This window comes from Peromyscus californicus, unplaced genomic scaffold (genome assembly GCF_007827085.1).
Source record: "Peromyscus californicus insignis strain IS unplaced genomic scaffold, ASM782708v3 Scaffold_6__1_contigs__length_162567912, whole genome shotgun sequence".
Taxonomy (NCBI): Eukaryota; Metazoa; Chordata; class Mammalia; order Rodentia; family Cricetidae; genus Peromyscus; species Peromyscus californicus.
Genome location: NW_026294584.1, coordinates 144755573 through 144783185, shown reverse-complemented (window position 1 = coordinate 144783185; position 27613 = coordinate 144755573). Strand labels below are relative to the sequence as shown.

General features: G+C 41.6%; 1 protein-coding gene across 2 annotated transcripts; it reads left to right on the top strand.

Moving 5' to 3' along the window:
- Window positions 1–4255: 4255 nt before the first annotated feature.
- Window positions 4256–25947, top strand: Styk1 (serine/threonine/tyrosine kinase 1). 2 transcript variants are annotated; one of them, XM_052721787.1, is made up of 10 exons: window positions 4257–6391; window positions 10354–10510; window positions 11284–11418; window positions 12443–12709; window positions 13663–13844; window positions 17137–17220; window positions 19921–20135; window positions 22692–22732; window positions 23369–23465; window positions 24493–25947. In XM_052721787.1, exons 2-10 carry the CDS (start codon window positions 10447–10449, stop codon window positions 24695–24697), a joined length of 1290 nt encoding a protein of 429 aa, XP_052577747.1. In that variant the 5' UTR covers window positions 4257–6391; window positions 10354–10446; the 3' UTR covers window positions 24698–25947. The 2 variants fall into 2 exon arrangements, with proteins under 2 accessions (XP_052577748.1, XP_052577747.1); XM_052721788.1 differs by lacking the exon at window positions 17137–17220 and having other exon boundaries at window positions 4256–6391.
- Window positions 25948–27613: the final 1666 nt, after the last annotated feature.

Sequence of the window (27613 nt, the reverse complement as noted above, 5' to 3'; positions counted from 1 at the left end):
AGAATGAATGTGGCTCTAGTTTATATTTCCAGCAGCAACACACACACATACATACACAAATACAATATAAGAATCCCATCGTGGTTATCAGAAAGAATTCTTGCTAGAACAACCACTTGCAATCACTTTCATTGATGACCCCCCCCCCCCGCCCCCCCTCCCCCCACTGACTCTCTGGAGGATTCTTTGAGCGAAGCATGAAGGATGAGTTCAGCTTCTTAGATTAGAAAATGTAACCTTCAGCAGGGTGAGATAAATCCACCTCAGGAATCTGATTCATTTTTTTTTAATTTTTTTTATTTTTCGAGACAGGGTTTCTCTGTGTAGCTTTGTGCCTTTCCTGGATCTCGCGCTATAGACCAGGCTGGCCTTGAACTCACAAAGATCCACCTGGCTCTGCCTCCCAAGTGCTGGGATTGAAGGCGTGCGCCACCACTGCCCGGCAGGAATCTGATTCTTGTCCTGAGTTCTTTCTGTTATTGGAAAGAGATAATACATTAACTCTGCTCTGTGAACTTCAACTTGGCTGTCTTACAGACTGGGCCAGATAGTAGCCTTGACAAGTACCAGGAAGAACTCATTAAGCTTCAGGATTCTACTCTGACTGTAGGTCAGGAGAGCACTTTTGATTACTCATTGAAATAGATAGTTAAAAAAAATCATATCTGATCCTATTTCAAAAAAAATTTGAGACAGGGTCTCACTATGTAGACTGGGCTAACCTTGAACACAGAGATCCTCCTGCCTCTGCATCCCAAGTTCTGGGATTACAGGCATGCGCTTAATGTATTTTCAAAATTTATTAATTAAGCTGGGCATGGTAGTGGACACCTTTAATCCAAGCATTCAGGAGGCAGAATCTCTGTGAGTTTGTGGCCAGTATGATATACATTTTGAGTTTCAGGACAGCCAGGGCTTCATAGTGAGGCCCTATCTCAAAAATAAAAAATAAAAACAAAATAAAATTATTAATTCATATAAAAGTCACTCTTTGTCTATTTGTTAAACATATTGACTTAGTTAATTCGCCTCCCTCCATTCTTATCTATTTATTTATCAGCATAACAGTTTTCTTATTATCATAAAATCACTGTGCTTTTATGTTTATTGATTGGCTTTTTTTTTTTTTTGAGACAGAGTTTCTCTGTATAGCTTTGGAGCCTGTCCTGGAACTCACTCTGTAGCCCAGGCTGGCCTCGAACTCACAGAGCTCCGCCTGCCTCTGCCTCCCGAGTGCTGGGATTAAAGGCGTGAGCCACCACCACCACTGCCTGACTTTATTGATTGGCTTTTCCACTGTGATTTTTTTTTTCCTATGGGAACATATCCCATCTTTGAAGTTTATGAAGTAATCACCAATCTCATATACTCTACAATGCGAATTTATGCTTCTTAGAAAGATGTTTACTTTTTTCCAACTCAAATTTATATTGTTATCAATGAAGTAACTATGTAAATTATTTTTGATCAAATTAGTAATCCATTGCCTAAACTTTAGTAGTTCTTAACCCCTGCTGTTTGTCAGCATCTTCTGGGAAGATTTTCCACTGTTGAGTGATGTTATGTGGAGTCATAATCTAGGACCCTTTATGATCCTCATCTCTGGGAGCAGTGGGGAATGAGCAGCGGGGAATAATATTTTCACATTATTAATATTTTACATTATTATATTATGGCTCCTGTGAAGTGCAGTGGTGCAGACAGGTGTGAGGACCACTGACCAGGTAGAGCCCTGAGGGTCTACAAGTCAACCTTGGAAGCCTTCACTCACTCATGCAAGTCCTCTCATTCAAAATCTCTGAAATACCTTGGAGAGATGATGCTTGGACATGTTTTCCTCCCATCCTTTCACCTGTTTATTCCTGGAAACACTCACTCTGGTCCTGCCTGCACTCTTCTGTGTCCACTCGCTGTGGGCTGTCAGCCCTCTCACACCGTCCAGTTATCTTCTGTGATGATGCTGACTCCTCCTTCGGCCTCCACAACAGCTCCCCATTCTCCTGCCTCCCTCTTTGATCCTTCTTAAGGACTTTGTACATTTCCTCTTGGAGTGTCATTCACTTCCTTTATGCTTCCAAATGTTAGGACACTTGCATCGTGAACAAATGTCTATTTTCTTCCTCTCTTCTTTTCATTTTTCCCTCTGTCCTTCTCCTCTACTTCCAAGACTTTTAGGATCATTGAACAGCTTCTAGGGCTGGAGAGTTGGCTCAGAAATTAAGACAATTGGCTGCTTTTCCAGAGGATCTGGGTTCAATTCCTTACACACACATGGTGGCTCACAATCATCTATCACTCCAGTTCCAAGGGATCTGATTCCCTCTTCTGGCCTCCATCTTCTGCCTGCATGTATGCACAACTGAAAAATCAGGCAAAAGACCTATACACATAAAATAAAAACAAAATAAAACAACAACAACAACCACAACCCCACTAAGCTCCTGAAGATTCATCTTCAGCCCAGATGTCTACTGGAGATTTCAAATCAAAACGTCAAATCTGACTAATTAGCCTGTATTATTTGTCTTGGGTTTGTCCTTCTCCCTTGCCCTTCCTGCAGCTCCTGTGTGCTGATAGTTCAACCTACTCAACATCTCCAGTGCTTATTTTTATTCTCACTACTGTAACCCCAGAGCCCATTGAGAAACAGTTGTTTTCTCCTGTTCATTGTTCCCTCTGACTTACTATTCAATGCTTACCAAAGCAACATCATTTCTTTCCTTCTAAGTTTGAAAGGATCACATGGTCACTCGGAAGAGGCAAGGAGGGATAACCTGTTTTCACCTGAGTCTGACCCTTTTGTCCCTGATTCATTTCCTGCTGCTCTGTGTTTCTCCACTGTCCACAGGAGAGAAAGAGAGGCGGTTTCCTAATCCCTGGAGGAGGAAGAAAGGGACTGTCAAGGTCAGATGCTGTGGTGTGTCTAGGTGTTGCAGGAGTCATCCACCAAACCAGAGCTCAAACTATGAACCTGTTATCACAGAGCCAAGTCCGTGCTGACTCCACCTCTCCTAGCTCATAGACAGCTCACAGATGCTACCGACCCACCTTCAGGAGGGGATATGCTCTGCCTTAGCTCCCAACTCTGCAGAAGGAGGTAGTACTACCCTCCTGAGGATATATTTTTAATCTGGCCCAATATTTATTGTTTACCTGGGATTGTGTTCTGTGAACCACACCCTGCATGACACTGTACTGAGGTAAAGGCAGCTGAGTAGACTTCCTGATTGTTGGCCTGGCCTGAAAGAGAGAGAGAGAGAGGAGAGGCAGGGAGGGAAGGAGGAGAGGTGGAGGAGGGTGTGATGTATACCTTTGTGTGCCTGTGCATGGTCCTTAGGTCTCTCTTCTTAACCTCAGCTTGAACTTTCTGTCTATCAGAGAGAAAACAGATGAGAAGAGTGTCCAGAAGCAAAATGTTCTCCTTGTTTATGGAGGAAACTGTGAGGAGATTTTGTGGTGTGTGTGTGTGTGTGTGTGTGTGTGTGTGTGTGTGTGTGTGTGTGTGAGACAAGGTCTGTCTGTTCTGGAATTCACCATATAGACCAAGCTGGCCTGGCCTCAAACAGATCCACCTGCCTCTGCCTCTGCCTCTTCCCCTTGAGTTCTGGGAACAAAACTATACCATCACAACCAGCTGTGAGGAGATTTTTAAAGGGTTGGAAGCACCTGGTTGGTAGGCAGAGTCCAGTGGGATAAATCAAAAAGGGAGACCAAGCCGTGAAAGTACAATGTGATGAAGAATAACGTGAACAAAGTTTCTGGAAGAAGGCTTCCACAGCCACTGCAGGCATCAGGTGTGCCAGTCTAATGGGGAAAGGAAGCCACAGCTGGATCTGAGGTGACTGTTTGGGGTGGGCAGCAGTTGTGTGCTCTTGTCTCTTCCTTCTTTGTGGTAACCCCAGAAAGAGAGTGACCAGGGAGAAAACATTTCAGATACATTATCTCTGTGCTTTTAAGGTTTCAAAGTAGTGTGTCCTGGAATTGTGGACATAAAAAAGACAGAGAATGAAAATCTGGCAAGAATCAGTTGCTATGAATGTGTAAAATACTTTGTAGGAAATCAGAGGTGTGCATCATTGTCATTTGTGAACTCTGATGCTGTTGGAGATGTCTGTAAGTTGTCACTCTGTGGACTCTGATGCTGTTGGTGATGTCTGTGAGTTGTCATTCTGCAAACTCTGATGCTGTTGGTAATGTCTGTAAGTTGTCACTCTGTGAGCTCTGATGCTGTTGGTGATGTCTGTGAGTTGTCACTCTTTGTGAGCTCTGATGCTGTTGGTGATGTCTGTGAGTTGTCATTCTGTGAACTCTGATGCTGTTGGTAATGTCTGTGAGTTGTCACTCTGTGAGCTCTGATGCTGTTGGTAATGTCTGTGAGTTGTCACTCTTTGTGAGCTCTGATGCTGTTGGTAATGTCTGTGAGTTGTCACTCTGTGAGCTCTGATGCTGTTGGTGATGTCTGTGAGTTGTCACTCTTTGTGAGCTCTGATGCTGTTGGTAATGTCTGTGAGTTGTCACTCTGTGAGCTCTGATGCTGTTGGTAATGTCTGTGAGTTTACCTAGATGCTCAGATTATCTGCCTTAAAAACATTGCTGTATTCCATGGTCAACTGTTCACAGGCATCAGATAGCCTATCAGGCCTCCTCTCCTCTGCCGTGCATCACAGGTCTTCAGGCATTGGAAAAGCTGATAACATGCTTTGTGTCAAAAGATTTCTGCTCAAACAGGCATTTTGTGGGATTTCCAAGTTCATTTCAGGCCCCAAGTCTCTGAGAAGGTGGAATAGGGAGAATGTCAGAACAATCCTAATTTCAATTCCAGAGAAGAGCAGCGCAACAGGCACCCCCTCACCTGCCTATGTCATCACACCAGCAGATATAGGATACAACAGAAGGCTAGGATCTACATGAGCCTGCCTCTGTAGGTCACCTCTGCCATTTTCTGTTCGTATGGTGTCTCACAGGATTGTTTTCCAGGTTTGTCTCAGGAGAAAGGTGGAGCCTGAGTATGAGAGAAGTACCTAGGGATCTCAAGTCCTCAGCTGGTGGTCTGTCCCTTTGGATAATGGGACAATAGCCTTCTTGGCTACAGACACACTAAAAGATTACTATTCCTGAGAACTGAGTCTTCAAACTCAGAAAGCAGATGATAGAAATAGAATCGAAGGTGTGTGTGTGTGTGTGTGTGTGTGTGTGTGTGTGTGTGTGTGTGTGTATGCATGTACATGCAGTAGTTTAAAGAACACTGGGTATATAAATAAGAGAGCTGGGACTAGATATGAAACGTTGCTCTGCCATTTAGTCACATGGGTAAAAAAGACTTGGTCACTTATATGCTAACATCTCAGCTTCTGCCTTTCCTCTTTGGCATGGAACAGCCTAAAACAATGACTGGCATGCTGTATTTTCTTTGTGTCTAAGATCTGAAATCAGGAAGGATAGCTTGTTTTTCAGGATGTCGGACGTAAATTATACTGAATTCTTCTAGATCTGAGCAGTTCTCACTCTTCCTGCTAACTGAATGTGTTCTCTCTCAAAAGCAAGCTTTCTTGTTGGATAGCTTGGGAGGAGAAAGGCAAAAAGGGCAGTCAATGATTGAGGAATAAAAGTAGACCCTCTCAGCCTAGGCTCCCTCCTCCATAAATTTTTTCCTCATTTAAAGTATTCAACTCCTCTGCCCCATAGCTCATAACGATTAATAACTCCCTTGACCCATTGTATTTTCCAGCAGGTGGGTCACTTGGATCTTTGAAAACCACCTTGCTGGCAGATCCACAAGGGCTGTTATATAGATGCTGAGACTGGGGATGAAGCTTCAGACAGACAGAATCACACCTCAGTGGAACAGAGTCAGATGTCGTCGCAGGGAAGTTTCCACAGCACGTGTAGAAGTTTTGTTCCAGCAGGGCAAGTTTGATTTTCAAAGGACACGGCTGTACTATGGTGGGGAAAGTTTCTTTTGGAAACTTGTGGGTAGATTGGTGACTGTGTCTTGCGGGTGGTGGTGGTGATGACACTGTGCTAACTAAACAGAAAAGTCTGGAACAAGGATTGTGTTATTGTTGCAAAAAGATTTGCCTCTGATGTATTGAAACAGGTGCAGAAATGCCCTGTGGTTTGTGATTGTGTTGTGAATCCATGTAGCAGTTGGAGAGTTGGTATTGATATTTAGTTAAATTCTAGTTATCACAAACTTCTATATTCTTCAGAATGTTGTCTTGCAACTAATCAGGGCCTTCACCCACCTTTCATTCTCATGCTCTTTGTATTGTGTCTCCTTTGTCGCTGTGTGATGGATTCTCAATTCAGGTGGGGGAATTAAACCTTTTACAGGAAAATTAAGACATTGAAGTAGCTGAGAGGAAATAAAGCAAGGAATAACAATCCACAGGTGAGGCAATATTCTTGTTTCAGATAGAATTCTGCCTGGCGAGATTTGGCATACACAGATACATGCAAACTATAGGCAAGCTATATACAAACATGTTTTGCAACTGTCAAATGATGATGAGAATAAAGAACATCACAGCTGTAAGAGTTCCTTTATTCCAATGCATGCCTTTTGTTATTTGTTGCACTATGGACTAATGCTTTACATTCTTAACTATTTTGCAGTCCATATAAGAGAAGCTGTAGCCATGCTATAATTTTTAACAAGATAAGAAAATTATCTAAATATTAATATAGTGTTGTTATGAATATGGTCTTAATATATAATATATTTATAACTTATATTATTAATCCATTAGTGTTCTTCTCAGGTACCTAAGTGACATATCTTACCCTGTAGGTAGATGCCACATGGGATTTAAAGATTTATTAGTGGTTATGGGCTATGGGACTTAGGACTCCAACACTTAACTATATTATACCTATTTATTGGTATTATGAATTAATTTAATATATTTACTATGTAAGTATAAATGTTGGCTATAGGATTCTTCTAAAAGAGCCAGATTAAGTCTTCAGAAGAACCATCCCAGAGGATGGCATCAAGGCATGCCTTTTCTCAGCTTGATACAGACCAATAGACAAAGCCATTTGCTAATCAGTTACTAATTTCAGGGGGAAAGTGGTATAGCAAGTAATCTTGCTGTGACAACCAACTGTGAATATCTTCCTTTTGTATGAACTTGGAGGGATACAGGGTCTATGTGGCAAGGTTTTATGCTTATTTTATGACTATCTGGGTATGCTTAGTAAGTATGCCTGGTGTGCAAATTTTAAAAATCCTGGACTCATTTGTTACATGACTTTTGGCAAACTACAACTTGCCATGATGCCTGTGTGGAAATCAGAGGCCAAATTTTGGAGATCTCACTTCCACCATGTGGGTCCTGGGGATTTAGCTTAGATTGTCAGGCTAGCACAGCAAATACCTTTTCCCAAAAGTCTTCCCCCCAGCCCATATGAATATCTTGGAAGTTGCTTCACAGAGTACATTTGCTTTCTCACCCTAGCATCCAGTTTCATTGGCTTGCTGTGTGTGTATTAATAATCCTAGTTTCCTTAAACTACCAGAGACAAGGAGAAGCCATGGTGAGAACCTGGCTCAGAAAGTAAAAGTGAAAGCCACATGGTATCTTAAGGTGGATGTTCTGTATCTCCAGGCATGGAGGAAGAAGGGAGGGTTTGGGTCACCGAGGGAAGGTGTGTTTGGCCATAGCCAGTTCAGCGTGGGGTCTGTGCATGTCTTCAGGTTACTTCCTTATGTGCTAGTGGGCGTGTAGTTTGGTTTTCGGGCAGAGCTCACAGTCTGAGCTGGCTGCTGACTGACTTTTTTTCCATTTGTACTGTGTAGAGAGATTGTGTTCCTAGCACCTACTCCCCAGAGAGCCAAACTCGTTCAACTGGCTGCTCCCCGAACAAAAATAATTACTTATATCTGATAAGGTCCTGCAAAGGAAGCGAGAGGAAATGAAAAGAATGCCTACAGCCTTGAGACATTTTCAAACAGGCTCTGAGAACACAGCTGAGCTCAGGGTTAGTTTCTGGGCCTTCTCCTTTGCTCCTGCTGTGCTGCTTTGCACCTGGCCTGTGGTGTCCGGAGGGTGGGAGCTTTCTGAACTTCCTCTTTGCTTGTTTGGTTCACCACCTCCATGAGGTAGACTTTGCTGTCCAGTTGTTCACTGGCTTCATGGATTCCTTGCTGTGTCAAAACTCACAGGCAAAAGTTCTCTCTCTCTCTCTCTCTCTCTCTCTCTCTCTCTCTCTCTCTCTCTCTCTCTCTTCCCCCTTCCCCCTTTTTTTTCTCTCTGTTTTTTTGAGACGGGTTTCTTTATGTACTCCTGACTGTTGTGAAAGCAGGGTGGCCTCAAACTCAAGAGATCCTCCTGCCTCTGCCTCCCCAGTGCTGGAATAGTCTGGTAAATTTCCCTGTCTTGCTTGCAGCCTTTCCCTCTTGCCCATATCTGATTAGCTGGCTACATACCTGTCTCCCTTCTGAGTTGTTTAATTGTGATCCACAATATGTACTCATGGAATAGGGAAAAGTGAAAAGGCATGAGGCTGGAGCTAGGAGATTTCTTTATGTTTTTTGAGCAGAGTCTGTGCTTCAGTAAGTAGCATGCTGGTCACTAGTGTCAATACTAAGACTCAGTGTGTAACCATAGGAGGCCTAAGATGGCTAACAGACGGTTTAGCATCACGTCGTGTCAGCTGCACTTCCGCTTTTGTTTTTATCAAATCACTACAAAATGAGACTACACAGGATTACTTAGCAGGAAAATCTCCATGTTTTGTTTCAGACTCGTCAGAATGAAAGCGCTAGGCTGTGCTCACTCCAGAGCCACCACATCTCTGGGCAAGGCCATAGGGGAGGTTGCTAGATACGTAGAATAGTGGGAATTATTGCTTCTCTTCAGAAAGAAACAGGTCTGGAGATGTCGCTTAAAAGACGTGTGGGTTTTATGGAGTTGGTGAAGGTGATTAGAACCTGCTCAGTCACAGCAGCTGTGCCTGTGAGCAGTAGTACTACTTCCACACAGTTGGGTGCTCCTGACAATCTGCTCTGGAGGGAGCAGGGGCTCTCTGGGCCCTACCACTTGCTGCTGACCTAATGTGAATGAATAGATTTAGCAGAGTGGGAGGCAAAGCATCCAGTTGTGTATGTAGTCATTGCTGATTCAGGGTCACACAGATAGCCCTAGTTAAGCCCTGTAAGACACTAAAACAACAAAACAAAGCAATAAACTAGTAAATGGTGCTGGCAGAGGCAGTAGGGAAATAAGAGGGTTGTGTGTGTCTGTGTGTGATGGGAGAGAACCACAATGTATTATATACTTGTATGAAACTTTCAAAGGACAAACTATATTAATAATAAAAAGAATATCCAACAATAAACTAGGAACTGTAATCTATTTGTAAAATTGGTAACTGGAGTGGGAAACATTTTTATGCTATAGCATTTTATATTATGATTTTATCTTTGAATGTGAGTGCCTGCATGCTATCACATTAGTGTGGAAGACATCCTCTGGTGTCAGTCCTTGCCTTCTAGGCACTGTTAGTTGTTTTTCCTGCAGTGTGTACTAGGTTAGCTGGCCTGCATGCTTTAGGGCCTCTCTTTTTTCTGCATCTCATCTCGGAGTGCTAGGATTTACATGAGTTCCAAAGGTCCAAACTCAGGCCCTCACAGTTAACACTTTACATACTGAGTCATCTCCTCAGCTCTACATTTGAAACACATTTACATATAGATGCATTTTTTTTATTTAAAGGAGTGAGAAAAATAAAAGGTGTCTCTTTCTATAGTGACACTTTCTATAGTCTATGACCTGGTCAGAATGTGGGTTTGTTTGACTACATCTGGTGGGTGTAGAGGAGGTCCACACAAGCTTTGAGAGAGCTGAGGGATTAAATAGCTTTCATTGACACATGCTGTCTACTTATTTGTTCTGAGGGTGCAGGTGTCTCAGAATAGGCAAGCAAAAGCATGAATCATCTCTTTTGACATTTGTTGAATATTCATTCATTGTCTGAGTAAAAGGTGTAATGAAATGTTATGTATAAAAAAAAATGTGACATGCAGCCGAAAGGAATTTAGGATGCTTCAAGGCTGTAGTGGGGGTAGATATTCTACCAGTGGTCAGATGTTGCTGTGGGTCCCTACTTCAGCATGGTCACCAAAGTCTAGGGTGTCCTTAAAATAATTTCAGTAAGAATGAAATGAAGGGATCAAGGTTTGAAAGATGTATAAGAGGAAAATACTTCAGGAGATAAAGAGTGTTCCTTCAGCCTGAATTCCAGACAAAAGAGCAGAGAGAAGTAGGTGGCTCAGAAAGGGCACTGCATGCTTAGTAACTAGAGATTCACAGTTGTATTTAAAATTCTACATGTGCTCTTTTTTTCTAGAATAACACACAAAGTTTTTGCGAACAACACATCACTGTGGCTGTGCTCTGTGCACCCTCCGTGGGCCGAGCAGAGGAGGCTGTACCTGTGGCGATGGGAGAGAAGGGTCACCCAAGCCGAGTACTGCTGGAGTGCAGTCTCAGTGATAAGCTGTGTGGTAAGAGCAGACACAACTTCCTGTGATCTGATTCTGTAACAATAGAGACTGAGTTCTTGATGGTTCTAGAAGAGGAGGGCTGGTTTCATTTCTAGCAGGCATCATTTCTGTGGTGCAGGATACATGCCAATCAGAGATCAGGATAGAATAAATGACCCTCATTGGTCTAACATGCAGGGTTGCCCTCCATGGGCCTCCATTGAAGAGAATGAGGGAATACCAGTGTAGCTTGAATCTTAAATGGTCTTATTAATAAAAACAAACCTGGAGCCAGGTATTGGGGTGAATGAACACTGCAAGATCAGAGAAGCAGAACAAGCCACAGCTACCTCACCTTGCCAATTCCTCAGCTGATCCTGTTTCTTCAGACTGGAAGCCTCTGTGTCCTCATCTAAATGGGTCTCAGCTGAACTGCTGCTCAAAAGCCTAAAAGCTTAGCCAGCTCTAGTTCCTGGGTTTCACACCTTATATACCTTTCTGCTTTCTGCCATCACTTCCTGGGATTAAAGGCGTGAGTCACCATGCCTGGCTGTTTCCAGTGTGGCTTTGAACTCACAGAGCTCTGGATGGATCTCTGCCTCCAGAAGGCTAGGATTAAAGGTGTGAGTGCCACCATTTCCTGGCCTCTATGTCTGTCTAGTGGCTGTTCTGTTCTCTGACCCCAGATAAATTTATTTGGGTGTACAATGTATCAACCACATACCTGGAGCACTGAGATATGGTGGGTAGGAGGATCTTGCAGACTTCTTACTTCCTGTTTATTGCCTACACAGTTGTCCGAGAGCAACAGTATGAAGTAATCATTGTTCCAGCTCTTCTGGTTGGCGGCTTCCTTATCCTTCTTGCAATCATCCTGTGGCTTTTTATTAGAGGACAGAGATCCCAAAGGCAGCGCCCTGGACCCCGGGGTAAGGCTCAAACCGTGGAGCTAGGCATGGGCTCAGAGAAGATCTATTTTAAGAAAAATCATATGCTAAGGTCTCAATAGGCCCAATCTATAATCAGATCTTATGAATTATAAACCCAAGCTACTTACATCTTGCACTCCTAATGGTTTTCTCTATAACTGCTTCTAACTCTATAATGATCTAGTTCCTCCTTGACAAGGCAAAATGATTCATGAATGCCTTGACTGGTCTCTCAGTTCATATGCTTTAAGACCCTCCAATAGCTTGTTGTGTTCCACAGAATGGAAAATTGCAAGGTTCTTCCCACGGCCTTGTATGATCTGGACTCTCTCTGGACCTGTCTCTTATCTCTCCAGCCATCCCACTTGGCTTCCATCTGTACTGCCTTCCTTGCGGCTTCTTAAACACCCCATGTGCACTCTTTTCTTGGTGCCATCATACATCTTGGTCCATCTCCTACAGTGTCATCATGGTTTGCTCTGTAATTGCTTCTAGGCCTTTATTAAATGTTATCATATCTGAAAGGCCTTTTTTGTCTTTACCTCTATAGATAAAATAGTATCTCCTTTTGCTATTTTCCCTCATCCATTCTTAATGTTCTATGTCCTATGATTAGAAACTAACCTTAGGTGGATATGAACCGTGCCTATCCTCAACTCACAGACAATGTATGGCATATGGTGATACTTACTAAATCAGTGATTTATTTTGGTACCTTTGGTGGGGATTCCTTTTCAGACTTGTCCTGTCTCTGTGCTACATTCATGGAAACACTGAAGGTAATCCCAAGGATGATAAAAAAGAAACATGACCACTTTCAAGGGATTCATCTTTAGTTTTTCTATGAGTAATGGAATAATTGTGACTGTTGTAGAAGCTTAGTGGTGGTATTCATTCATTGAGAATCATCAGAAGATGCCCTTGTGTTATTCATTGAGAAATCTGACTGGCCAGTTTGTTAAGTCTGCTTTTCTGATATCCCTAAGGCAGGGGACAGCTGGTGGACATTGTCTCTTTGTTCTAGGTACTGCTTCTGTACCTGCATCTAGAGACCTAAGCCTGGATCCAGCAGGACAAGGAGAAAAGGTGCTTGTACCACTTAAGGAGACCTCTGTGGAGAGCTTTCTACGAGCAGCCTTGCCTCGCCTGGCTAAGCTGCAGGTGCCCAGGGAACAACTCTCAGATGTTCTGGAGAAGATCCACAGTGGCAGTTTTGGGACCTTCTATCATGCCATGATGACCACTAGGGACAACCCTAAGCCAAAGAGTGTTGTCCTCAAGGCTTTAGAAGGTAAAGTATGAAGATCAACTTCTCTCCTCTTTTACTCTCTACTGTGAGCCTATACCTGGAAATATTAACAGGAACTGCAAACAATAAGAGATGTATCAGCAGATATGCTTATTGTGTATAAGGGAAGCTTGATGCAGAGTTCTTCTTCCTGGGTATTTAGATCTCTACCTCATCCTCACCTACTGAAGCCTAAAAAGTAGACACTTCCATAGTAGATGCTACTTGGCCTAGGATTATGGGATTGTTTATTTTATTTTTTTACAGTTTGATATCTTTTCTTTTTAAATTAATTTATTATTAGCATGTGGTGTGTGTGTGTGTGTGTGTGTGTGTGTGTGTGTGTGTGTGTGTGTGTGTGTGTTTGTGTATGGCATGTACATGTGAGTGCCAATATGTGAGGTCAGAGGTTAACTTTCAGGTGTTGGTTCTCTCCTCCCATTGTGGGTTCCAGTGGCTGAAAAGTCATCAGGCTTCCATGTCACCAGTCACTGGCTTTCGCCATCTGAGCCATCTCTCTGGTCCTTATACTCTTCCCTGATATTGTGTCTCTTTCCCTTCCTCCACTTTCTTTCTCTCTGTATACACAATTAGCACTGGATACATAGAACATAAAACAAGGAAGGGCTAAACATAAGCAAAAGTGTCCATCAAAAAGCCCAGACAGTGATGTAATATGAACAGAACACTCAGGCAAGTGAAAACCTATCCAGGTCTAAGACCCCTGACTCTGTATTCTTTCTGTGACTCTGTATTATTTCTGTTAAAGTGACTGAGTATCACTCTCCTCTACATGGTCCCCCTCCTGTCCCCTTTCTGGCTGTACTTCCTCCACTTTTGGTCCCTCTTCCACAAGGGGCCTTGAACAACACATCTGCACGTGTCTTTTGCTTCTTGCCTCTTACTCGTCAGCTGCACTTGACTATTCACTGACCCAGTTCTTCTGTTTTCCACAGAACCTGCTGGACTCCAGGAGGTCCAGGATTTCATAGGGCGAATCCAATTCTATCAGTACCTGGGGAAACACAAGAACCTGGTACAGCTGGAAGGATGCTGCACAGAAAAGCTGCCACTTTACATGGTGCTGGAGGATGTGGTCCCAGGAGACCTGCTCAGCTTTCTCTGGACCTGTCGCAGGGTGAGCAGTAGGGAAAAGCTTTGATTAGCTTTTCATACATCAATTAACAGCACAAATGACAAAATATGCAGACAATGTCAAGGTGAAACAATTACCACTTTTGAATGGTACTATGACATGTAAGTATGAAATGATCATCACATAGCTAGGTGGTGTGGATGTGGCTCAGTTGGTACAATGTTTGTCTAGCAAAAGGTCCAGGGTTTGTTCTCCCAAACAGCATAGAACTGTGTGTGGTTGCATATACCTGTAGTTGCAGCACTGGGGAGGTCTTGAGTTTAGGCTCATTTTCAACTATACATCCATTTCGAAGCCGCCCTCAGCTACATGAGACCCAGACTGAAAAAACAGAAATCCCATATTTGTTATGTGCACAATTAGCCACAAGTGACATGTGACTATTAAACACTTGACATGTAGCAGGAGAAACAGAAAAATGAACTTTTTATTTTGGGCAATTTTACACACTGTGAGTTGAAATAGACACTCGTGACTGGTTACTTTCTTGTTAGGCAATGTATGGTTAAAGACTTGTTCTTGCCTCCACTGCCTAACTCTGACTTTGGCAAGGTGTTTTTTGTTTTGTTTTGTTTTTTGTTTTTGTTTTTTTTTGCTATTATTTGCGACAGGGTTTCTATATGTAGCCCTGGCTGTCCTAGAACTTGCCATGTAGACTAGACTGGCATTGAATTCACAGAAATCTGCCTGTCTCTGCCTCTCAAGTGCTGGGGCTAAAAGTATGTGCCATCATGCCTAGCCTGGAAAATTAATTCTGATCTGAGTTTTATAAATAAATTATCATAAAATGTCAAAGACATTATGTATGTAAAACATAGCAGCAATTGGTACTTAATAAGCAATCAAAATGATAGCTGTTAAAAATGATAATGACATAACAATATACCACTCTCAGTAATAACAGTTACTCTGTTATTAACTGCTAAGTGTATTTTCCATTCCATAAAAGCACCCTAGTGTGCCAGAGTTGACAAGGGAGAAACTCAGCTATAAGCATTTGTGTGTCAAAATCTTAAAAAAAAGAAATAGCTCATAAGTTTCTAGATTCGAATGGATCTCCTTTTTAAAAAAATTAATAAGGGAAAAACATGACAATTGGTTATCCAATACCAAATGGTCAGCCCTGAAAACATACACATTCAAGTAACATACAGACTGAGCAGATTGTATTTATATATTTATGAATATATACATATATATGCACATATGCAATAACAATTAAAGAAAAAGAAGCTATGAATTTGAATGAGAGCAAAGGGGAGGTAAACATGGGAAGGTTTAGAGGGAGGTAAGGGAATGGACAGATAATGTAATTATATTATAATCTCAAAAAGTGAAAAGTTATTAAAAAACAAAATAATACTACTAATAATATCCTTAGTTCTCTAAATGCTCCTCCTTGAAGAGCTGAAGAAACCAGTGTCTCTGGTTTCTCACTTGCTTATGAGCCAGCTCAAGATTAACTGAACCCCCAGACAGGCTGACCGTCACACATCTGGAAGTGTGTGGGAAAGGAGCCTGTGGAATGAAGTCTTTCCCCTGGGATGTGAAGAAGAGAGCGCAGACCCTGTCAGTTTAAACCTTTCAAGAGATTGTCTGTCTGCCACCAGTTCTGTGCTCTCACCAACATGCAACTTTCCAGTCTTCAGAGCCTCCATCTTCTCTACTTCAGATCATCTGCATCTGCTCTTCTTACAACTTGAAGCACCTTTCATGCAGCTTATGTCCACAAATCCTTCCTCTCCCCACCGTCCTCTGTCCTTGAGGTCGCTCTCACTTTCCTCCTACCACCACATGGTCTAGTAGAGACTGTACATTTCCTTTGTGGCCCTTACCATATGTAGCCATATATTTATTTACAGTTTTCTGATTCTAGTTCTCATGTCTGGCATTCAGTAAGTCTCGAAGGCATCAGGTTCAGATGAGAAACTGTACATAGTGAATTTTCTCAACTTCTTTTTTGTTTGTAATTTGAAATTTTCTGTAGATGAAATTCTAAACAGTCTTATTAAATAAGAAACACAGAGCCAAATGCAGAGTTAAAAGCCCAAAAGATCAGAGCACTAGCGAAGCCTTTAGCTTACCAGTCGCTGCTGTCCTTCCCCTGAGAGAGAGACCTTCTCCTGTGTGACCTGTCTTTTTATCGCCTTTCTGTTCTACCTTCTCATTGGCTCTAAACCCAACCACATGATTTTCTCATCACTGCCTGTCTATACAGACCTCCAGGTCTCTATGGTTTGTACTGAGATTAAAGGTCTGAGTCACCGCTTGACTGTGTCCTTGAACCCATAGAGACTCTGCCTGCCATGTGATCGGAAATAAGGGTGTGTGCCACCATCACCGGACTTCTGCTAACTGGCTTGCTTTTAGCTCTGACCCCCAGGCAACTTTATTTATTAACATACAAATAAAATCATATTTCAGCACAAATAAAATATCACCATATTTTTCTTTTTTAAAAAGTACGTTTTCTTCACTTTTGAAGACCAAGCTTTTAACAGGGAAACTGGCATAGGTAAGCCTTCCGTATAGCTGTGTTAATCATGTGCATGTCTGCACACACAGTCCCAGAACAACTGCTGCATTACTCAGTGCAGAGTGTCATCCCTGCTTATTTTTCTTGCCTACTGTTCAACTGCTTTCCTTAGCATTTCTGCAGTTCAGGGAACCCCGTTCCTCTGCGTATCTGAACATACCTAATGTTCCTCTCTTGATTACATATGTTTTCGGAAAGATTGCTCAGCAACTAAGAGTGCCTTCTGCTCTTGCGGAGGACCAGGGTTCAGTTCCCGGCACTACATGGAGGCCAGATGCCATTTTCTGCTCTCCAAAGACACCAGAGATACATGTGGTTCATATATTCATACATGCAGGCAAACATTCACACACATAAAAGAAACATAAATGCACCTTAATGTTTTACATTTCTCTCTCTCGTGTGTGTGTGTGTGTGTGTGTGTGTGTGTGTGTGTGTGTGTGTGTGTGTGTGTGTATGGGTGGGGAGCACATAGAAGTCAGAGGACTACTTGTGGGAGCCAATTCTGTGCCTCCACCAGGTGGATTCTGGGGTGGAACTCAGATCATCAGGCTTGGTGACAAGCACCCTCACCCTCTGGCCATCTCCCCAGCCCCTTCTCTTTGACTCTCGATCCCTGTATTTTTATGTTGTTCTTAGCTTTGATATCTCATTTCAGAGTTTCTCTACCACAATTTAAAAAAGAAAATATGTTTATGTCACTTTTATAGAACGGTTTTCTTTCCTCTGTCTCATTAGGATGTGATGACCATGGATGGCCTGCTCTATGATCTCACAGAAAAACAAATATATCACATCGGAAAGCAGGTCCTTTTGGCCCTGGTAAGACCAGCATAAGTGGAAACTGATGGTTGGATTTTCTCATCAGCCTAGTATTTATGCTGTGTTTCCCACACTAACAATTCTAAATGGGGTATATATCTTTATGACAGTTAGATAAAGTCAGGGAAAGACTATTCACCGACAGTGTTTTTTAGCCCCTTATTTATGAAATTATTCAGGTAACACAGTGCAGTATAAGGCATTCCAGGCAGAAGACAGTCAATTTAGGATTGATACAGTGAGCTAGAAGGATGTGAAAGTTTACTTAGCTTAAATTTCAAAAGCCAGGGTCACAATTAATTTGGTATTTGAACTTGTACACATGTAAAAGAAGAAACAAGGGAAGCAAGATGGAGGAGATATGAGGGAGGAGAGTAAATGGGTGAAAGGATAAAGAAGGATGCAGATTTATACCTGAAAAACAAGACGGACTAGCTCGGATTGTGTTTGGGTGGAGACTTGCTTTGATAAGAGATGTGATATGAAACACACACACACTGTGTGTGTGTGTGTATATATATATATATATATATATATATATATATATATAAAATAAGGAGCAACGGGAACAGGAAAAAAAGAACAGGAAAGGCCAGCTGTTCTTCTATTTTTAAGCCAATTTAAAAAGGTTTAAAGAATTTAGGGTTTCAGAAAAAAATTACCTTTGTCAAAATTACTCAGGAAGTATATAACTATGTCTGTGAAGTTATTTGGTTGTATTTCAAATGGATATTTTCTATAGAAAAATCAGGGCTCTGTGAAACTATGATTTTAAGTTTCATTGAATTTTGCTACCACAATGTGTGAAATGGATCAGGGTCTAAAGGGACTTTTGTGTGTATGTGTGTGTGTGTGTGTGTGTGTGTGTGTGTGTGTGTGTGTAGTGGTGATAGTATGGGGGATTGAACTCATGGCCTCTTACACAGCAATAGGTGCATGCCTGGTCCACCAGGTATTTAAATGAAATTAGGAAAAATGGACTCAGAAGGAAGCGATGGGAGAAAAGAGAAGTAGTTCTGGTTGGAACTCCCATTGGATGGAGAGAGAAGCTATTGTCTTCACTTCTTGGAGGGTGTAGTCAAAGTGTTGCTAAGCTGTGAGCTTCAGCCTTCCTTGCCTCCTGAATTATAAATGCAGAGGTATCTATCCTACAGGGCTATACTGATCAAACTGATGCATCCATCAGGCACCTGTATCACCTCTCACGGGGCAAGGCTATGTTTTTTGTTGTTATCTTTAATGACCTTAAATTTAGTACATGTAGCTAGAGTTTTCCTGCCTGGCCCACAGTCAGGACAAATCTCTCTCACCTGCCAGTCCCACAGCCACTCAGACCCAACCAAGTAAACACAGAGACTTATATTGGTTTCAAACTGTATGGCCGTGGCAGGCTTCTTGCTAACTGTTCTTACAGTTTAAATTAATCCATTTCCATAAATCTATACCTTGCCACATGGCTTGTGGCTTACCGGCATCTTCACGTGCTGTTTGTCATCATGGCGGCTGGCTGTGTCTCCTTCACCCAGCTTCCTGTTCTCTCAATTCTCCTCTCTGTTAGTCCCGCCTTACTTCCTGCCTGGCCACTGACCAATCAGTGATTTATTCATTGACCAATCAGCAACACATTTGACATACAGACCATCCCACAGCAAGTACATTCTTCAGTTCTTCTCATTAGAGTAAAATTTCCTTATATATTCTTTAATTCAGCTCATCATGTTTAATTTCTTTGTTCTAAAAATTTCCAAGGGACAGAAAACCACACTCATGGTCTCCTTCTTCATCAGTGACTGGAATCTGTCACTTTAACCCTCTAAATTTCCCTTTTCTGTCCGTGTTTGGTAATGGGAGCCCCAGATCGCTGGCTCTTCAGTCATGCACAGCTGAGTGGTTTCATGCCAGAGGAGGTGATCCAGCACAAATCACCAACTACCGTGACTTCCACCTGCTTTTCTAACCACACCAGAATCCTTTGATCCTTTATACTTCAAGTCACTACCTCTCTCTTTCTAGATGGTGGCTTAGTAAATCTGTGCTAAAAGTCTTAAAGTTTGTTTTTACAAGGTCTTAGAATTTTGATCTGGAGCCTGGCTTCGGAACTATTAGTGGACTGGTAGAGTCTGTGGCACTTTCTGAGTTAAGAGACTGGCCTCTGGTTACAATCACCTTCTGCCTTCCTTTGTGTTTGCCTTAAAGATACTTCCTTAACTTCATCTAGTTATGAGGATAGAATGAGATGATATGAACCTTTCTATAAATTTGTGACATGGCATTCAGCTTTTCTGTGTGCTTTGATCTCTGTTCCAGAATTGACCTGAGTACCATTGGAAGGGAAAATACAATCAAGAGAGGCTAGGGTTGACACAGCGCATGTGATCATGCTTTCAGAGTCCAGTGCTAGGGGTGGGCATGCAGCACAGCCGCAGAGTGCTCACCTAGAACAAGGAAATGCCAGGATCCATCTTTAGCACTGGAGGGAAACCCCTGTGTTAGTGCCATTTGGATCATTCCCTGAGTTTGGTTATCCTAAAAATACAGTGAAAAGGTCTAATCCCTTATCCTGCTTTGGAAATGATCTCATTGATTAGTAAGAGTGTTTGGAGCAGAGAAGGCCCTTGTCTTTTCAAGGCCACCCAAGACTGTCTTATTTGTGAACTTTGACTTTCAGAAGGCTGATTACCTTTGATCATATGCTGATAGGAATTCCTGCAGGATAAGCATCTATTTCATGGGGATGTGGCTGCCAGGAACATCCTGATCCAAAGCGACCTGACTGTCAAACTCTGCCGACTGGGCCTGGCTTATGAAGTCCACACCCAAGGAACCATCTCCTCTGCTCGAACCAGCACTGTGCCTCTCAAGTGGCTTGCTCCAGAACGGCTTCTCCTGAGACCTGCCAGCATCAGAGGAGACATGTATGTCCCCACTCTTTCATTTCTTCTCTTTGAGGCTTGGTTTTCCCCTGGAACATAATCAATTATGTCTGCAAATGAGAGCTCTATTTGAAATCTGACATACTCCCAAGCAAAGATATTTGTCATTTGCTTTCAATCATTTTTTAAAATGCTTTTTCCAGTAGTTCTTGTGAATTAGAGTGGCAGCTTTTGTTAGAAAAGAAAAAAGTGAAAATATTATTCAAATCAGTGTTGGAGGATTTACCTTAGCCTCCTTGCTTTAATCTTTAGGCCATGCATGGTTCCACTTAAAAGCCAGGGAATGAAGAATTTGAAATAAAATATTTATACGTGTTTTAAGTCACTTCTTTTAAAAAAATTACTTATTTATTTACATGTGCCTGCATGAGTTTATATGCACCATGTATGTATAAGAGCTCTTGGTAGCCAGAAGAAAGTATTAGATCTCCACAACTGGAGTCATAGGAGGCTGTGAGCCAACACATGTGTGGTAGCAACTGAACCCAGGTCCTCTGCAGGAGTAGTAAGTGCTCTTAATCCCTGAGCTATGTTTCCACTCCCAAATCACTTTTTAAGTGAAAACTTTTGCATGCATATTTATCAGACTTTTGAAGGAGAAAAAAAAATCTACATTTTGTGAAGGGTCTTGAACATGCAAATACAGCACATAAGCCATGATCCTTTTGTCTTCACCTCTGAAGTGCAGGGGTCACACATGTATACCAGTGTCCAGATATAAATTGTGCTTCTGGTCTGAATAGCAGCTGTAATGATGACTAATGGCTGGATGCCACTTTGAGACGGTTCTTAGTACATACAATGAGAGAACTGAAAATATTTGTGAAACAACCTGAGACTTTTATTGTTTCCCTTCTCATTTTTTTTTAAATTTTTGTTTTTTTGAGACAGAGTATCTTTGTGTAGGCTTGGCTGTCCTCAAACCAGCTCTGTAGACTGGGCTGACCTTGAACTCACAGAGGTCTGCCTGCCTCTGCCTCCAAAGTGCTGAGATTAAAGGCATGCACTACCACTGCCTGGCTCCCCCTACCTCATTTTCTAGTTGACTCATCTGTATAATTTTGTAACACGTTATTCATTTCTTTTTTTTTCCAAGTTACTTGGGGGTGGGAGTAGAGTTGAGACAAGGTCTTCTATATACCCCTGGCTATCCTGGAACTTACTATGTAGAAAAGTTTGAACTCACAGAAATCTGACTGCTTCTGCCTCCTATGTGCTGCAATTAAAGGCATGTACCACTCACTACACATGCCTCATTTTTGTTTTGTTTTGTTTTAAAGACAGTCTCCCTGGGTAGCCAGACTGTCCTTAAACTAGTGGTGGAACTATTAAGGCAACTCCAAGTAGTTAAAAGAGAGGTTTATTTTGTGGGGTAACTTACAAGTAAAGGGATAGGTTACAGGGTTCGGGAGAATGAAGTGCAATCAAGCGGTGTTCTCTGGAGAACTCTGCCTGGTCTACATCCAGCATCCAGGATCCAGGAATCAAGAGAGCCAGCCCATCTGGATCTCAGGTCTTAAGGGCTTCTGTCTCAGCCCTGCCTTGTAGGCGTGACAATTACTGGAAGCCTCAATGGGGGTAGTACTTCCAGGTCAAAACTGGACCAGCTACCCACTACAGACCCTCCTTCATCAGTCTTTCAATGTTGGGATTATAGCTGTGTACTACTATTGCAGGACATTTTCCTTTTAGCAGTATACTCTTACAGACTAGTTTTAAAACATTCAATTCATTTTTAAAAGATATATCTTATGCAAATATTTAAGTATCTTCTATAGCATTTAATGATCGATTAACTATAATTACATACACAATTGGTATAATCAGGATAGTAAAGACTTGAAATTGATCTTTGGAAATTATATACCTCAACTGTTTGAAGAGGCACACAAATTCAATGCAAAATGCCTTCCCTGGTGTCCATATCACAGGAGGCAGTGGGAATTTAAACATCAGCACAATGAGCCAGTTAGAATGCTTCCACTGATATATCACTGATACCTGCCTTTCAACAAACTGTGGGCAATTTTACTTATAAAATGTCACTCATTTAATGATGGTATCAATAGTGAAGGATGTACCTCTCAAATCATGTTGATTAGCCAAATTCCCTGTCCAAATGTCTGAAGTTTACTAATACTTTTTCTAGATTTGGGTAAATAGATCTACTGAGAAAGCTGTGGTTAAATGAAGAATCCCTCTTTGCTTTGTGCTGAGTAAAGGTTAGAGTTTGAGCACAGAGGGAAGAATAAGATGAAAAAAGAGGGGCATTCTGTTTTAGTGAGTGGATTTGTGATTGTACGCTCATATATTAATAACAACAACAAACATGTGTTATGAAGAAGGGACATAAACTCAACTCTTAAAGAGATGAGATTCTGGGGACACAGACAAGAATATTCTCTAAAACCCTGTTACTTTGCCTCTTTTGAAAACACTTCAGCTCTCTTTGACTCCTTCATTTCCCTGCTGATGTTAAAGTAAGCTTTCTTTAGATAAAGGTAGAAATTAAGTGGATGGCTTATGTTTCTTTTACAGCTGGTCCTTTGGGATCCTGCTTTATGAGATGGTGACTCTAGGTAAGGATGACCTCCAGGCGAACAAGCAAGCTTGCTTATTTGGAGGGTGGATGCTGTAGCCTTGGAGAAAGTGTTTTCAGACCAGGACAGATTGCACTGGGTTGACATGAATTCTGAGCCTCTTTCCTCTAAAATCTAATAAAATGATGATCCCCTTTCTTCTCTCTCCCTCTCTCTCCTAGACCTTCCTTAACTTACTTTAGCTCTCCTTTTCCCCCTCTCTTTCCCCCAAACCATACCAACTCCATAGCATGTTTTCAAACCCAAAGGATAATTCTCATAGCAATCTTATATAAACATAAGAATGTTTCCTCAAGTTTATTAATATATTCAGTTTAGAAACTGTAGCTCCTTCTGTGTTGTGAGAAGTGGAAGGCAGTTCCCAGTTTCTGTTTTGCCTTGTTTTATTACTTTCCTTAACACTCAGCATCTCCTAATGTTACCTTTCTTCTCGAAAGCATCTCTTCTGAAATCTACTGCATCCTTACACAATCAGCAGGAAGCAACTATACTGTACACAGTATTTCCCCATGGCTATGATTTAAAGGCCACTGTCTGAGGTCAATGAATATTGGAGTTATTTTCACTTCATATTTAGAAGGTCTCTTGCTGCTCTCACTTTTTTTATATTGACAGGGGCACCACCATACCCTGAAGTCCCTCCCACCAGCATTCTACAGTATCTTCAGAGAAGGAAAATCATGAAGAGACCCAGCAGCTGCACACATGCCATGTAAGTGGCTCTTAAAGGCTTGAGTTTCTGTAATTCCAAATCACGTTTTCATCGCTATTAACTACACCCTTTTCAGTGTGCCTTAGATGATCGTTAGTTGTCTTTATATGCTAATGCATGGCCTTAAATGAAGCATGAGGCAAGACAAAATCAGTTCTGCTCAACAACTGTATCAGTCACTTTTCTAATTGTTGTGACAAAATACCCAACAGAAACTGCTTCAAGGAAGAAAGGTTGACTTTGTCTCATTGTTCCATTATAGTGAGGAAGGCAGAGCAGAGGTGCTCAGTCTGTGGCTGTAGAAGCACATAGACAGATTGTTCAAATGCCTGTGGACCAGCAGGCAGTAAACAAAGGCTGAAATTAGGATGGCTATAACTTTCAAAGGCTTCCCCTGGTGCCAAAAGCTGGGGAATCAAGCACTTAAAATGTGGGCCTGTGGGGGACAGTTCAAGCTCAAGCCATAAATATGTCATATATGGGTATTGATCAATATGCATATATGATATACACTTATACATTATATGTACATTACACATACATTACACACATATATGTGTATATATGTATATATACAAACATCCTCATATACAATTTTGAGGCAACCCCTGAGGACTCTAATTTTTGCTTTCACAAGAAGCCTTCAGACAAAGGACCTGGCCTTAAAGAACCTAATACTCTGATGAGAAGATAGTTCAAACATGAGATGATTAAAAGCCCCACCCATCACACCATAGAGTGGAACAGACAATTTACTCCTAGCCCTGTTACCTTATTGCACTGCATGGTGGAAAAGGAAGAGTTCTTCTGTCACTTTGTAGTCTGAAAAGTCTCCAGCTTTCTATTATAAAAAGAAATCATGCTGAGAGAATGTTGAGAGACTTGATAGAAAGAGAATGGTAGAGTACCACTCTCTGGAAATACAATGGGAGACAGGGCAGAAAGATCAAAGGGCTGAGGGCTTTTAGTTTGTTCTTGAAGAGGAACTACATTCCTTTTACATTCCTCTCTGTTGTCTGCATCTCAGGTACAACATCATGAAATGCTGTTGGCAATGGAGTGAGAACAGCCGTCCCTTACCTGGAGAGCTACGCTTGCGCCTAGAAGCAGCGTCTAGATCTGCGAATGACAAGGCTGTGTTGCAAGTGCCAGAGTTAGTGGTGCCTGAACTGTATGCAGATGTGGCTGGCATCAGTGCAGAGAGCCTTTCCTACAGCTACAGTGTCCTTTGAAGATGCCCCCAGACAAGTGCTTGAATTAAGTTCCTTCAAGAACAGAGGGAAGGAACCTTCTATGGGCCACAAAGGGAAAAAAAGGACATGGATCCCACATCTTCCCCTATACATTTTCCGGAAATATGAAATGCTGCTGGATGAGGCTCTACCTCTACACACCATGTACTCAAGACTCACCATCAGTTTGTCTGCTCCCCAATTCCGAGGGCCTGAGCACAAGTGGTGGACAGTGTCATTCCAAAGGAGGTTTTTAAAATCTTCAATAATTGTTGGGGGATAGGGTAAAAGGGCTGGTCCCACCCACCCCAGGCTGGTTTTCAACTAAAAGGTTTTTTTTTTTTTTATCTAAACTATTACAGAGTATAAATAAATCTGAATGGCATGAATGAATAGGAACACAATATAGGAATTCATGAGAAAGAAAATTCAAGGTTCTTTTTTTCTGAGAAGTATAAGGGGAATCAAGATCTCCTTTAAGAAGAGATTTTCTTTCTTCTACATTCAGGGGACATAAAAGTTGTTCAGTCCTCATCCCTTCATGAAGAGTTGGAGAAGAACTATGAAAAATAATACTGAATTTTTCCTTGACTATAGATTGAACTTTTATTGAACTCTTTTATTGAACTCTGAGACAGGTGGACCCTGTTTGATACTACATTCAATTAGATGCAGGAGTCATTTCATAATTAAGAACATTGTTCATGACATTTGCTTGCTAGTCCTGTTAGACTAAGGAGAATAAGTCTAAAGAACCAAAGTTAGATCTAGTGATGGTGTGTGTATGTGCAAGAGAGAGAGAAAGAGAGAGAGAGAGAGTGTGCACGCACGTGCGCCCAATGAGTTGGAAGCATGGAGACCAAGCAAGAAGATTTACTAACCCAGGTGGTCATTAAGAGGTGCCAAAGAAGTAATCTGATAGGGATGGGTGGTAACCTCTAATTTTCAACCATCCACTGAAACACTGTGAAATAACCCGTTAAATTAGTATTTATTGACTAGAAGTAGACTTTTCTGGTGTATAGCTGTCACAATATCTACAATGGGGAATAGAAAAGAAAATAAGTGGGAAATAATTTTAATAGAAAAATTGAAGAACATACATTGTCCAAAAACAGATTCTTTGTGTGTAAAATGAGAAGACTATCTACCTCACAGAGTGGTGTGAGGGTCAATGAGAATATGTATTTGTATAATATGTGGCATATAATTTGTGCTCAATAAATGTTAGTTTCTTTTTTTCCCCCTAACTCATGATATTTCTTTTCATTTTTTTTAAGACATAACATCTACTGTGGCCAAGAAGAGAGCACTGGCTTGTGATAGTACAGGGCAGAACATGTCTAGAAGATGGCAGTATGTTACAAGCACCACATTATTAAACTAGGATCACATTTTGTTTATTTTCCAACATTGAGAACTGAAGCCAGGGCTTTACACACACAAGGAAGTGATCTACACTGGTCTTGAGCCATCGTTGTTTGTATGAGGTTTTGGCTGATGACAGTAGTCTCCTATGATTTCAAATTACTGTAAGTATTACATTGAGGACAGTTCTGTTTACACGATGATCTGTGACTTTGCAAGAACACCCTGATACCTTTAGAAGGATTAGGAAAGCTATCATAGACAAGATGACTGGCAGCTGAAAACGGACACAACTGAATCAACTGAAATCTTGATGTAGTCATAATGACTCAGCTAAATAAGGAATGTTTCTCACTGTGGAAACACCACAGTGAGAAGTCAGGATTTAAGCAGGCTAGAGAGAGAAAAAGGATGAGATCCAATTGTTGCCTCCCAGCTGTTAATTTGAGCCATTGTATGAAGTATTTCCCTTATTTGAATATTTAAAAATGTTGAGTGTCAAAGCTTGCTGTGCCAGACAGTGGGAAATGTGTTGGACAAAGAAACTGGGAGCTTTGAATATAGTCAGGCAGGATGTATTTAGGTGTGGCTGCCTGCTAATTAAAAACTTATGTTATGAATGAAACCTGTGGGGTTGTAGAGGGAGTGCAGAGTGAAGACCTCTCTGAATACATGGTATTTAAACCGAGACCTTAGGGAAGGGTCAGGTAGTCATGGGAAGAGTAAAAAGAACTCTCCAGGGGTGGGACTTGTATGACAACTTTGAGGTAAAAAGAACCAGTGTGGGGCCTCGGAGATGGTTCAGTGGATAAAGTTCTTGCCATGAAAGTTTGAGGAATAGAATTTGGATCCCCAGTACCCATGTAAAAAGTCAGATATGGCCGCATATATCTGTAACACTAGCATGCTGTTGATAAGAGGGAAGTGAAGAGAGGAATCCCCAGAAGCTTGCAGTCGGGCTAAATGGTATACTCATACAAGACCCAAACCTAAACAAGATGGAAGGCACCCAAAAGATGTCCTGTGACCTCCATATGTTCTGTGGCATAGACCTGACAAACTTGCTATACACTGAACACATACATACATAAACATGCACCTATAAAAAACAAAGCCATAATCATAACCAGAAAAAGCATTACACAGGTGAGGTAATCAAAAGATGTCTACAGGATTGTAGCATGTGTGTTAAAGAGGGAGGAAACACATAATGAAATGAAGGGTAGCTCACTCTTTCTTTCCTTCTTGGGTATGTGCTGATTGATGGAGGGGGCCAGGAAGGTCAGAAGGCTGTATTGAATTCCCTGGAGCTGGAGTTACTGGTGGTTGTGAGTTGTCTGTCATACATCGTGGGAACCAAACTCAGGTTCTCTGTATGTAGTCATAACTATGAGCAATCTCTCTCCAGCTCCATTTCACCATATTAAATGAAGAAAAAGTAGGTTAATAAAATTATTAGTGTACATTAATAGAATTTTCCCAATCTTACTATAACAATTTATAAAATGATTTACCATGCTCAATGAAATAAGACAAACACATAGAAAC

What these genes read in the sequence shown, in the direction of transcription:
- Styk1 (XM_052721787.1), top strand. Translation starts at nt 10,447, where the DNA reads ATGGGAGAGAAGGGTCACCCAAGCCGAGTACTGCTGGAGTGCAGTCTC. An exon ending in TGTCCTCAAGGCTTTAGAAG is followed by an intron (nt 12,710 to 13,662) that starts GTAAAGTATGAA and finishes TGTTTTCCACAG; the next exon opens with AACCTGCTGGACTCCAGGAG. An exon ending in TTCTCTGGACCTGTCGCAGG is followed by an intron (nt 13,845 to 17,136) that starts GTGAGCAGTAGG and finishes CTGTCTCATTAG; the next exon opens with GATGTGATGACCATGGATGG.